This window comes from Cupressus sempervirens, chromosome 10 (assembly GCF_028749045.1).
Source record: "Cupressus sempervirens isolate cs-2001-9-10 chromosome 10, ASM2874904v1, whole genome shotgun sequence".
Classification (NCBI taxonomy): Eukaryota; Viridiplantae; Streptophyta; class Pinopsida; order Cupressales; family Cupressaceae; genus Cupressus; species Cupressus sempervirens.
Genome location: NC_143127.1, coordinates 445,038,964 through 445,053,099, shown reverse-complemented (window position 1 = coordinate 445,053,099; position 14,136 = coordinate 445,038,964). Strand labels below are relative to the sequence as shown.

Below are 14,136 nucleotides of genomic sequence, written 5' to 3'. Positions count from 1 at the left end.
CTTGTCCTAAAGCAATCTCCACTCCATCACCAACCAACCTTGAATGTAAATCTTTGAGATTATAGGATCCAAGATAAACCTGAGATTTCCCTTTTTGTTTGTTATTTTCTTGATTGTTTTATCTATCTGCATCTTCCTATTATCACAGTATCTCCTTGCTCCATAATACACTATTCCACACTTTGTAATGTTCTCAATATCACTATTTCCTCCTTTTGCACTTCCTCTTTGTAATGTCCCCTTTCTAAGTCATATTGGTGCAAAGAGACCATTAGCCTATTCATGCAATTCCTATAGGCTGAGTGGGTTAGGGAACCGTAAAGGTTGTTGATTTGTGATATTTGAAATTTCTCCATTTTCAGCTAGTCTTGATGGGGATAGCCATTTTTGAGGATGAAAATCTTTAGAAATTTGTGGGATGGATGAGAACCTAACTCCACCTTCGGAGAGCAATCTATCCAGAGTTTCTTAATCAGCATATTTTTAAAGATTTGTGTTGGAGCGCCTAAGGTGAGGGTTTATTTATTGCAGATTTTTACAGTCCATTGTTAGCTAGGGTTTTGAGTGTTGATACAAATTGAAGATAATTGCAGATCAGATCTTGGAAAATCTGTCATCAATTTGGCATCATTTCGATGTTGTTTTGACAGATTTATGGACTGAAATAATTTTACATCGCTGGAGCTAGAGTTTCAAAAACCCTATTCTGTTGATCTTTGCAATTTTGAAGGTGAAAACATTTTTTGATATATTTTCCAGCTAGGGTAACTTAATTTGGGTTGATTTGAAAGCCACTGCAGGTTGAATCATATTTTTATATTATTGCTAGATTATTTTATATGAATTTTGGTAGAACGATTTAGAATATTTGTAAGTGTTTGGCATCATTCAGCTAGGGTTTGTGGGTCAGGCATATATATTAAAATTCCAAGGGTCATTTTCTGCCTATACTAGTCAACCACTTCATATTTGGTCACCATTTGATGCATTCATGCTTTCCACTTGATATTGAGATTCTATTTATGTATCTAGGTATGTGCATAATCACTTTGATCAGTTATAACCCTCATTTTTCAAGGAACTAGATTTCTGTTGTAGTTATGTCAAACCTATATCAGATCTGATATCATTGTATTATCCATTGTTATTCAAAGAGAAATCATAAACTTATGGTGTATTCGCTATTTATTTCCCATGTTACTGTTTATCATTTATTTATGTTTGTCTTGTTACATCCCAATTTTTGACCTAGCTTGAAATATAGCCATTGAGATTCGCATGAAGTCGGTAGTTTAATTTGTTATAATCTGACAAAATGGTAAGATAGTTAGTCGTTATGATTTCAAGTGAAGATGACACGTTAGTTGATTGTTAATCACGAATTCATGGAATTTAGATAAAGGTTAACTGTTATAATTATTTATGATTAAATAATTTATAATTTAACTACCGAGAAATTCCTTGTAGGAAGCATGTTGAAGGGGTGGAAGCATTGTCAAAAAAGAATTAGGCAGGCCATCACCATCACTGGGCAAACGGGTAGAGGACGTAGCGATTTGAAACAGGATACATCTGTGGAACCGCATGAGTTATTTAAATAGTTAATTTAATTAAAATAATTAAGTTAAAATATAAAATATCTCTCAAAGGATTTTAATTTATCTTTCATCATATTATTTTAATAATAATTTAAATATGTGCATATAATATAAAATGATTTGGCATCATTATTATTTAATAATAAAGTGATGTTTTTATGTAAATATAAATATAAGATTATAATAATGTTCGAATTATAATAATTGAATTATTATAATTTTCGAATTATAATCTTCCAATTCTATTCTCTTCTTTTTATTATTCTTGCTTTTAACCAATTATTATTTGGCATGTTCAATCAAATTTATGTTTTGAATTCATATAGACTTCTTGGGAATTCAAATGGATTCCTGTAACTACAAGAAGTCGTAAAGTCAAGCACTTCTTTTTATAGAGTCTCATATCGTATTACAACCAAATCTTTTTCCTTTTTATTATTTCCATATAGTCTCCTTGTTATCGGAGGTTCTCAAGACAACTGAGAACAATATCAATTTCTATTACTACTTATTCATCCGTCTCAAATCTCTTTGATATTTCTTGCTGCGGGTTTCAAATTGGAAGTATTTTTCTCAGCAACAGAGCAAGCCGAACTGCAGTAGAGGTGTCACGTAAGACCCTGAAAATACCTTGTGTTATTTCCATATGCCTTGTCTGTAGTAAAACGTGCAGAATACCAATTAGTATCTGCGGATTTCTCCCTTATTTCTTTTCAAATCACTACATCAGTCATTTATCTTTTGTGCCGATAATACATAGGAACCATAGCACTGCTGTATATCTCTATATTCTAGTACGAATTCAAGAAGATAATTAATAGAACTGAATTCGTTAAGTCTGCATAATGAAGTTTTACTCCGCCCTGAAATATTACCAATTCTGTATAACCATTTAGCTCAGAAATAAAATACATTTTCTTTTATTTTTTGTTTACAAGATGATAACAAGAAATTGGAACACCAAATCATTCACCAAGCAATGATGCCATCATAAGTGAAGAAGGTGTAAAACAATGCTGTGAATCAATTTTAAAAACAAAAAATGTTCCATCTCTTCTCTTTTCTGATTTAGTATTCATCCATAGCTAGCGAGGCATAGTAGTTAGTGATTAACATATAATACTAGCTGTTGGTTTTCTGAAGTGCATCAGAAATCATTAATCAAGTAACCTTGAGAATACATCATTTATAAATTCAAATGGCAGTTGTTTAAAAACTTGATTGATTTTATAAATCAACATGCTTCTCTAAACAATCCAGAATAATATTAACACTGAGGAATTCACCAGCAGAGAAGCCATGAAATGGTGAAGAGGTGGAGACAATCTGCAAGAATGTGGAAGAGAATTCAGTTATGATTAAATTAAGTAATTAAGCATTCAATTTTTGAAATCTTTAAAGAACATAATTTATGTAAATACAGAATGTGAAATGGTGGTTGTATGTAATCTTTTTGAATAATTGATAGAGTCGTTTGCTCTGAGAATTCCGAATACCTGGGACTCACCCGACTGTGTAGCCAAGAAAATGGTTGATGAGGTGTGAGAAAGGAATCATCAATAATATGAATCAATATCAATTATGACATTTCAATATTTATCATTTAATATGAATTAATTAATAGCTCAAGCATATACTTGTTATTGTGATCTCCTGTTGCCAAGTCATATGGTGAGTTTATTACTAGGAAGCCCAGTGTATGGCAAGATGACCCCTGTCTATTCCGGGTAGGGAGGGCCTTTCTCGTTAGAAATCGTGTGGGGACAAGTTGTGGTCCGAGGTTAGGTGGTTGAGCCCCTAACAATGTTTCATCTCTCCACACGTTAACGGAGGTGCATCAGACTAAAATAAGTCATACATTCAATTGGTTGTCGGAAACAGGTATTATCACTTTTATGATTAATATGCAAGAAGGTAAGATTAATTGAGTTATTTCATTATTTCATCTAGATGCAAGAGATAGATTTTATGGATTGTTTTTCATTTATATGAATATCAAATATATGTTCTAATTGAATAATTGATAGAGTCGTTTGCTCTGAGAATTCCGAATACCTGGGACTCACCCGGCTGTGTAGCCAAGAAAATGGCTAATGAGGTGTGAGAAAGGAATCATCAATAATATGAATCAATATCAATTATGAAATTTCAATATTTATCATTTAATATGAATTAATTAATAGCTCAAGCATATACTTGTTATTGTGATCTCCTGTTGCCAAGTCATATGGTGAGTTTATTACTAGGAAGCCCAGTGTATGGCAAGATGACCCCTGTCTATTCCGAGTAGGGAGGGCCTTTCTCGTTAGAAATCGTGTGGGGACAAGTTGTGGTCCGAGGTTAGGTGGTTAAGCCCCTAACAATGTTTCATCTCTCCACATGTTACCGGAGGTGCATCAGACTAAAATAAGTCATACATTCAATTGGTTGCCGGAAACAGGTATTATCACTTTTATGATTAATATGCAAGAAGGTAAGATTAATCGTGTGGGGACAAGTTGTGGTCCGAGGTTAGGTGGTTAAGCCCCTAACAATGTTTCATCTCTCCACACGTTACCGGAGGTGCATCAGACTAAAATAAGTCATACATTCAATTGGTTGCCGGAAACAGGTATTATCACTTTTATGATTAATATGCAAGAAGGTAAGAGGGCCTTTCTCGTTAGAAATCGTGTGGGGACAAGTTGTGGTCCGAGGTTAGGTGGTTAAGCCCCTAACAATGTTTCATCTCTCCACACGTTAACGGAGGTGCATCAGACTAAAATAAGTCATACATTCAATTGGTTGTCGGAAACAGGTATTATCACTTTTATGATTAATATGCAAGAAGGTAAGATTAATTGAGTTATTTCATTATTTCATCTAGATGCAAGAGATAGATTTTATGGATTGTTTTTCATTTATATGAATATCAAATATATGTTCTAATTGAATAATTGATAGAGTCGTTTGCTCTGAGAATTCCGAATACCTGGGACTCACCCGGCTGTGTAGCCAAGAAAATGGCTAATGAGGTGTGAGAAAGGAATCATCAATAATATGAATCAATATCAATTATGAAATTTCAATATTTATCATTTAATATGAATTAATTAATAGCTCAAGCATATACTTGTTATTGTGATCTCATGTTGCCAAGTCATATGGTGAGTTTATTACTAGGAAGCCCAGTGTATGGCAAGATGACCCCTGTCTATTCCGGGTAGGGAGGGCCTTTCTCGTTAGAAATCGTGTGGGGACAAGTTGTGGTCCGAGGTTAGGTGGTTAAGCCCCTAACAATGTTTCATCTCTCCACACGTTACCGGAGGTGCATCAGACTAAAATAAGTCATACATTCAATTGGTTGCCGAAAACAGGTATTATCACTTTTATGATTAATATGCAAGAAGGTAAGATTAATTGAGTTATTTCATTATTTCATCTAGATGCAAGAGATAGATTTTATGGATTGTTTTTCATTTATATGAATATCGAATATATGTTCTAATTTTGGGTTACTGTCACCATAGTTGGAAAACTCGCCAAAGGCAAAAACTCGCCAAGCCCCCCAAAAGTTTAATCGGGAAAAACTCGGCGATTTTTTTTTAAAACTCAGGAACCTAAAAAACCACTGAAAATTTAATTAAAAATACATTTATTTTGCAAAATTTAATGAGAATATGCATCTAATAAGTTAATTAAAGACAATACAAAAGAAACAAGCATAGTTTAGATATATATAAATGCATAGTGCATATAAAATTGCATTCTCATGCGGAATACTCATGGTAGGAAGCAAAATAGTAAATAGTTTCAATCTGTCAAACTAGAAGTAAATACTAAAAGTCTAAATACATCAATGATCAATACAATCACATCTTCCTCTTTCCACTTGCACTAGCAGAAAAGTGAGGGGGTCTAGTCCTAGAAGAAGTGCCCCGCACTGGGATAGGGCGTGAGCTGCGTGACTGTGAACTCTGTGGCTGTGCCCCCTCGCTCGACTAGCTCGGGGTCCTGGAAGAGGATGCATCTCCTCCTAATGGTAATGCCTCATCCTCTGAGCCTGAATCATCATCATCCTCGTCCTCATCCTCAATGTCATCCATTGTGAACTGAAAATCAGTTTCAACATCCCCCTCCATGGCCTGCCTCTCCAAATCAGTGATCTCATCCGGTGTAAACAATGGACCTGGCTCCTATGTTGTCCAATCAGAATAAGGATCTATCTCATCTAGAGCAAGTGGACCAGGTAGTTCTGAGATCTGTGCCTTTTTTATGCGCAACTTAAGATTATAGTGCACATAAATAAGGTCATTAAGCTATTTTTGAGTCATTTTGTTTCTTTTCTTTGTGTGGATGGACTCAAATAAGGTCCAATTGCGCTCACAATGGGATGAGCTACAAAGTTGGGATAGGACTCTGCGAGCAAATTTCTTTAAATTGGGGGTATTGCCACCCCAACTTGCCCACCAAGAATCTGCAAAACAAAATATAAAAAGTTATAAAGCAATAAAAAAAGATAATAAGAAGCACAACTTATCAATTAGCAAAAGTTGTAAAGTTTGACGCTTTACCTGGTGCTTGAGTAGATCTTGCTCTCTTTGCTAGCATAGAAGAGAACAAAGGACTCCTCGATTTCACAAAGAGTTGTTGTTCAGTCACAATAAGGTCTCTCTCTGCTTCACTGGATATCATTCTCTCAATGCATTTAGAGAGACCTTCCATGACCTCTCCATTAGGATCTGAGTAGGAATCATCAGCCCTAAAACAAATAGAAAATGATATCAAGTCTTACTACACAACCTTAAAAAGTAGAGTAAAATAAAGTCTTAGTAAAATCCCAACTTCAAGGACAATCATAGTACCTGAATTTGGGGTTGAGGAAGTAGCCTGCTGCATGAATGGGTTGGTGGAGCATATTGTTCCACTTCCTATCAATTATTTCCCAAAAGGGGTCAAATCTGAGACTGTCCCCATGATAGTAACTTCTAACAGCCTCTTTCGCCCTATCCATGGCCTCATAAAGACATCCCAATGGGGATTGTTGCCCATCATATATGCGCAAGACTAGAACCAGGGGCAGAGACATCTACATTTGAAATTGAAAAATACAAATTAGTTAATAGCATAGTAAGTTATAAAATAATAATGAAACTTGAATAAACTAAAAATATAATGTTTTGATTCTTGAAGTTAAAGTTACCTCCACAATCTCCGAAGCCTTTGCAAAAAAACTATCATCAAAGACTATCCGTGCCACAGCCTCTCCTTCGGGCTTCTTTGAATAAGGTGAAGCAACCCAATCAGCACACACAAACATTTGTTTCAAAGCCAATATGTGGTCAAGAATACTTTGCAACATCAAAAAGATCGTTGCAAACCTTGTTATAGCAGGTATCATCAAATCTTTGCCTTTAGTAGCCTTTCTCATCAAACTGAGAACCCATGGGTGATTATAGATATATTTGGTGACCCACCTAGCATCTTCCACAACTGGACTCACCCAATCAAGTTTTCTTATGTCCTCCAAAAGAAGGTCAAGGACATGTGCTGCACAAGGTGACCAAAAAAGTGTGGGATGCCTCTCTTGGAAGATTCTACCTAAAAGATTAGTAAAAAATCAATAATTAGTTACAAACTTTCCATATTTAGTATTTACAAATTACATCAAATCTAAATTGAATAATACCATAGCATTACATTCATGATTCATATTGATTCGAACATAAAAAATTAAATTTACCTGCTGCTGCATTATCTGTGATTATTTGCTCCACATTCTCTATTCCCACCTCCATGACAACATTCTCCAACATTAAAGCCAATGTGGCTGCATTTTTCACTTTGTTGGAGGCATCAACAGATTTCCAAAACACCACATCATCTTTGCAAGCAACCAAGAAATTAATGATGGTTCTACTTCTTCCATCTGTCCACCCATCAGATAAAATGGTGTAGCCATACTTCTTCCACTCTTTTTTTTGGTCTTCTATCAATACGATTGCCCTACCAACTGCTTTGTCAAGCAACCTACAAAATTTAGGCGTAATATTAAATAAACTGTTAGTAAAAAATAGGAAATAAGTTATAACAATTAAGATTTAAAATATAACAATGAACTAAAGTGAATCACAATTATTTACAATAACTAAATAGTAAAATACTAACCTTCCACTCATATCCTTGCGATTAGGTGGCTTGTACACTTTGCCCGATATTGTCATTGCATTCACCACATTGACCCAATAGGGACTATCAGCTACATTCATTGGGATATTGTTGAAAAACCAAAAATCAAATGCTGCAATATCAGTTTGCTCATGCACCTCCTTGAACCATGCAGTGCCCTCTAATGGTAGTTGTGCTCCAGGTGTGTTCCTGGGCACAAAATAACCCCCTATCCCTGATGTGGATGGTGATGAAGAAGTAGGAGATGTAGAAGAAGTGGAACCAGTAAAAGAGATATTTTGTTTGCGGATCTGTGGGCCACGAAGAGATCCTGGTATGTTCTCAAGTGCTTCTTCTTCCTCTTGCATATCAAAAGGAGCTCCTTTAGATTCAACTATGGCTGCCCTCATAGCTAATTTTGTCCTCTCCCTATTCAATTTTTTCTCTTCAGCAGCTGCAAGTAGGGCATTGATGAATCTTTTTTCTTCATCAATTACCTTGAGACAAGGATTTGAATCATGTTTCTTTATGCCTGCAAGGTGGTATTTGAGGCGGTTTATGCCTCCAGAAATAATTCTCGCACATGGAATGCATATCACTTTCCCAACATCATTTGGAGCTTCATAGGCATACCGCCATGTCTTATCTCTTGCATTTTTAGGCCGAGTGCCTACATATCCAAATGGGCATGGTGTTTGTGGCCACTCTTCTTGCCGGTTTGTCATGTTTTCTTAATGCTTGTCCGCTGCCTTACATATAAATAATTAAATTTATAGAAAAATGAATAAACAAAGTTAGAACTTAGAGTTAGAACTTAGAAGCTAGAAGTTAAGAACAACTAGGGTTTCAAATTTCAAATGATTTGAAATCATTTACAAACAACAACAAAAACAATAAAAACTTTGCTTAAAACTATAAAAAGTTTTCGAACAATGATAAGATGAACATACTTGGAAAGAAATTTCTCTTCTAAATCCGGTTAGAATCCTCCAAAATCCACTTCAATCTGCCTTGAATCACTTGCAATCAGCTAAAACCTTCTTTGCTCCACTCAAATGAAAGAAACAATGCATTTTGACCTATTTAGGCATCACCGGCCATGGGTTCTCAGAACTGTGAGTTTTTAAATAAAACTTGGCGAGTTTTTGGACACCAGCCGAGTTTTTGAACAGGCAAGTTTTTGGCCCATTTACTCACCGTCCCAAAATACTCGGCGAGTGTTTAAAACTCGCCGAGTAACCGGCGAGTCTTCCATCTATGACTGCCACGGTTAAGCAATCAGAAGGAAAGGAATCTGAAGCCCTAATTGATTGAGAGATGACTTGAACCCTAAATGATACAGTGGTATAGGAAGCCCTAATTGAATCCATGGTATTGGAAGCCCTATTTGAATCAATGGTATCAAAAGCCCTGATTGAATCCATGGTATTGGAAGCCCTAATTGAATCCATGGTATCAGAAGCCCTATTTGAATCAATGATATCAGAAGCCCTAAAAGATTCCAATGGTAATCGATGCCCTAATGATTACAGTGGTAAGTGATGTCCTAATTTTATAGTGTGGTATTTAATGACAATCGTCATTTGATTTTGGTTTAACAATATTGGATAGAAGTCATTTTGTGGTATTGTTATAGAAGTATTTGTGGACTAACCCGGGTGGTTGCAGAAGCAACCTTAGTTTGATTTCGATATCAGTTTTTCGAAGTATGTAGTTTTCAATTTCTGTAATAATTTCATGGTATTTCAAGTTTTTAAGTTACGAAATTTTGTCTAACTGATTTTAACAGTAAATCTTATTCACATGAACATGAATGATATAATTGTCTTCCTCAAAAATGAAGTAATAACTGTAATCTTTGAGTATGTTAGATGTTAATTTAGACCCGGGGAAACCGGATGTTACATATCTCTGATTTGGCATTGAAAACAAATACCAAACACAATCCCAAAACTCAGAAATTGGATTTCATACAGTTAGCATGCTAAATGTTGGACTAAATGCCAAACACCCAAAATTGAAAAAATTCAAGTCAGAATTGATAAAGGACCTTATAATGGTATCATAGTGCACATCATCCTACCAGCCTATGGAATTTAGTTTAAGTGAGCATCAGATTTTGAGAAATCCACAAAGTTTATCTCAGGAAACCATAGTTGTCAGAAACTTATTCGGCCCTCCTTGGGCGCACATCCCTTTATCTCATTCAAATAGGGATCTGATACAACCCAGAAATGCGTAGAATATTAAAGAAAGCTTAATTTTCCAACTGTGTGGAATGCTTTGGTTATGTTGCTTTTGAATTAATGACTATCCTCTAGTAACTTAGAAAATTGTGTTAAATTTATGTGCACATGTCCTTCATTAATGTTGTATCCAGTCATATCCGTATTGAAGGTCTTTAAAAATAATTGTATCCTTATCCAATACCATGTATGTATTTGTATCCATATTTGGGTCCATGGAACTTTGCAAAAAACAAAATATATCGCAAAAGTTGAACACGAGATTTCTTGACAGTGTTCTCTCTAAGTTGAATGAGTTAGTCTCATACTTATCCAAAGCAGAGCAGTCATATACATATTGAAGGTCTTCAAAAATAGTTGTATCCTTATCCAATACCATGTATGTATTTGTATCCATATTTGGGTCCATGGAACTTTGCAGAAAACAAAATATATCGCAAAAGTTGAACACGAGATTTCTTGGCAGTGTTCTCTCTAAGTTGAATGAGTTAGTCTCATACTTATCCAAAGCAGAGCAGTCAGATAGGAGGCCTCTAATTTGTTCTTTATAACCCCAATGCTCACTTTGGTCTAGCACAAGTTTAGGAACATCCACATGAAGATGCTAGACTCATCGTTGCTTCATGTTTCAATGAGATTAAATGAATAGCAAATCCTATAGCACCCTATAATGACAATGTATTGAAGAAGGTTTTGTAGCTGACTGTGAAATGCTTTCATGGGTTACATGATGTCAAGGGCCTACCTTTCGTAAGAGGGCTAAGAATATAAAAATTACGTCGAGAATTGGATCAATTTCCATTATGAATGATCTCAAATGTAATGATTTGATTCTTCAAATATTTCAATGCTTCTTAAACCAAAATCAGAAAACATCATCCAGACAATGTGAGGGTTCACATGCAAGCTATTGTGTCCCCAATATTAGATGATGACAATGATATCTACAAGAAATTAGAATTGGACTTTTGGTAATTTGGAGATAGGAGCATGCTATATCAACTATTGCTTATAAGTTCTCCTAAAGATTGGTTGAGCATAAATCTGAGAAGTTCAAGGAACTACTGATTGAAGACGAGCCAACATCATTGGGTTTATAGACTTCAAGATCTCAATAAAAGAGCATGAATCAGATGAGAAGAGAGCAGATTTATTTCACATATTAGGAGGCTTACACCATAATTATGTAGTTAATAAGGAGAAAGATCTATTGCAGCCAAGTAGTGATGAGGACAAAGATAAAAATGTGAATCCTGCCTTAACTCATGAAGAGCAAGCTACAACAGAAGTTTTCTATACATCTAAAATTGGGCATGCTAAAAGAAAAAAGAAAAAAAATTGCTTTGAATGAACTAGTATTGATATTATGGAGAATGAATCAATTGTCATAGGTGACCTATAGATTATTTTTGATAAAACTCATGAAGAGGAGCTCCTTTGATGAATCCATGTATGACGATAATGTTGTTCCATTATTTCTACATGAAGAGTGCATGACATCATCTAGAGATACAATTAAGCATGATGGTGTCAATTGATAAGATAACATAAGATAAACTATTAATGTCCAACAAGAGACCACAAACAGGCCAAAGGGACTAAAGATACAACAAGAGCCCAAAAGGCAGCAGACCACCAAACGGTGTCCGAGAAAAAGGAAGCAAACATAACAAGAAGCAAACAAAGAGAAACAAAACCACACAAGGAGACTACAAGACTGTGAAACAACTAGCAGTTTGTAGTCATCAAAAAAAAGCCCAGAACCAAAGGATAACTATTCGTGGGCAAAGAGTTATGACCCTGCTATCGGAGAGACCACTATCAGTGATGGTGTATGTGCATAAGATCTCTGCACGGCCTCATCAATCTGGTGTTGCTAACAATGGACAGGCTCCCAGCTCACTTGGTTCCTATAGAAGAGGTAACCAGAGTGAAGAAGGAAGTGATAAGTTGGTGAAGGGATGCAGACCCAAGGGGGATAGCTCCCGAAGACGGAAGACCTCCTGGAGATAGAGTGCAATACATTGTTAATCATCGTATCTGAAAAAGGAGAGGGGCCTGCATTCTCTGTCTACTTATCTGTCTGTCTGTCTGCTTATCTCCTCCTATGTACCCTTTCAATAAGGGCAACCATGTCTTCCTCTTATTGGGGATCATCTTCTAATCTACCTCCTAATGTATACTATTCCCCCTAGTGACCACCTTGATGTGCTAAACAACTCAACCAAAACTCCCTTTGCTGCAAACTTAACAGCCCCTGTCGTTTTTGTTGCTGTTTTCACATGCACTAATGTATAAGCATCCGCCATAAAAAATTCAAAACTTTACTCTCCATTAACCATAATATGGTTTCAATTAAAGCCATTTTTTCAAAAGAGTCTTATAAATTCCCAACTATTTGTGCTTTTATTTTGCTTAGAGTAAGTCTGAACAGTTGTTTGATGATTGTTAAAAGAATCAGATCTAGAAAGTAGGATACGCATATTGGAAAGAAAGTAAACAACATCTAAACATGTTTAGGTTGCTGTTTAATTCCATTTCACAAAGATGCAGGTTCAAAATATGGAAATTATGGGTGAAGTTAATGAGAGAATATTTCAAGATTCTAGCCAAAGCTCAGTAGCAATTCTGAATCATCAAAAGTAAGTTCAGGACGGCAGTATCGAACTATAATGAAACTAGAAAATGAGAATTAAACTACAAATTCATTAACACACAGATGCCTTCACGAGGAGAATAATGTTATCTCCAATTACAATCATAAGTGTTCAATGAACACTCTGCTGAAGTAGATCCATAACACCAACAGAATAGAGGGAATCATACATACAACAAAAACTCAACTTCTGAAGATCTATCAACAGTAATAGACAGTCACATGGAGTCTATGACTTTGAGGAAAGGGTAAGCATAGCAACAGTGAAGCACTGTGCCCAAATCCATCACCAAGAATGTTGCATACAAACGATTCCTCATAGATAATGGGCCTAAAACAAAACTGAATGAGAACAATGAATTCAAGCTATCAAAAAAGGTTTTCTTGAATACAACTGCCTTTGTCATTGATTTCTTTAGGTTTTTTTATAGTACCTGATGAAGAGACACCTGCACAAATACCAGTGAATCCTGATTTTAAAGATTGCATTCTTAGACTCTCTTCTGACCTAGGATCCATCCCCAAATATTGATCTACGCAGTGTTACCCCAAGTTTCCAGGACAGAGACGGGGTCGGCAGGGGATGGGGTGATGAGTTTGCAGGACAGCAATGTTTTTCCCAAGTTCAGGGACGGCAAGGGCACGTCTATATAGGGAAATTTGCATGTGTCCATTACATTCATATGAAAACATGGATAAACCATGCCGTTTAAACATCATAGAACCTTAACAAAAATATGCATTCATAATTTGGAATTGTTGTCGATGTGCATGTAATATTAAAACAATAACATAAACAATTGAAATAAACCCAAGAACATAATTCAGAATTCACTGTCAATAGCAACAAGAGAAATAACCCACCTTCCAAATTGAAACATATTACTATCATTTAATTCTAAAACTACACCTCCAACTCATTGTAAGTGGACTGATATTAATACAAAAAGGTCTGCTCGAAAGTTCCAATCATGATATAGGTCTGTTATAGTGAGATGGTAGCTTGATGAAACCTTCAATATTCACCATATCTTCCACATAGGACCCAAATCAACCCAAGACCAACCCAACACTGATGTATTGCCACAAATGACATAAAAATGCATGTTCTAGGTCTTCAATGCACTTTTCAGGCTTTCCCAACACCTTGAAAACAGTCTGCTACATGACTCTGAGCGTATAGCATGACTAACAGCATTATTAATTTCACAATTTTTTGATGTAGTGTTGTCAAATAATAATCAACAGACCCCGAATAGCAGGATTAACTACCAAACCATAACAAGCATGTTAGGGCAAACTTGGAAGGAGTGGCCAACTTGGAGATTAAAAAAGAAAAAGAAAATTTATAAAAGAAAACTTTTTTAAGTACTGACGTTGCCTATCTAATCAGGGATGGCCCATGCGTTCCAAGGACTTCCAAGACGTCCCCAGAAACAATTCTGAAGTGCCCAAGTTTCGAGGAGTTTCCCTGTGAATTTTCAGAAGA

General features: G+C 35.7%; 1 protein-coding gene across 6 annotated transcripts in view; it reads right to left on the bottom strand.

Annotated features, from left to right (window-relative positions):
- UVH6 (RAD3-like DNA-binding helicase protein) overlaps positions 1-14,136 on the bottom strand; it is a 100,629-nt gene that overhangs the window by 42,049 nt on the left and 44,444 nt on the right. Inside the window, exon 12 of one of the 6 annotated variants that reach the window (XM_089807398.1) lies at positions 7,517-7,607. The exons of the other annotated variants lie outside the window; for them this stretch is intronic. Within the exon in view, the coding sequence (XP_089663524.1) occupies positions 7,599-7,607 (9 nt within the window). The 3' untranslated portion in view covers positions 7,517-7,598. Of the gene's footprint in view, positions 1-7,516; positions 7,608-14,136 lie in introns of those variants that run through there. 6 annotated transcript variants of the gene reach the window in all.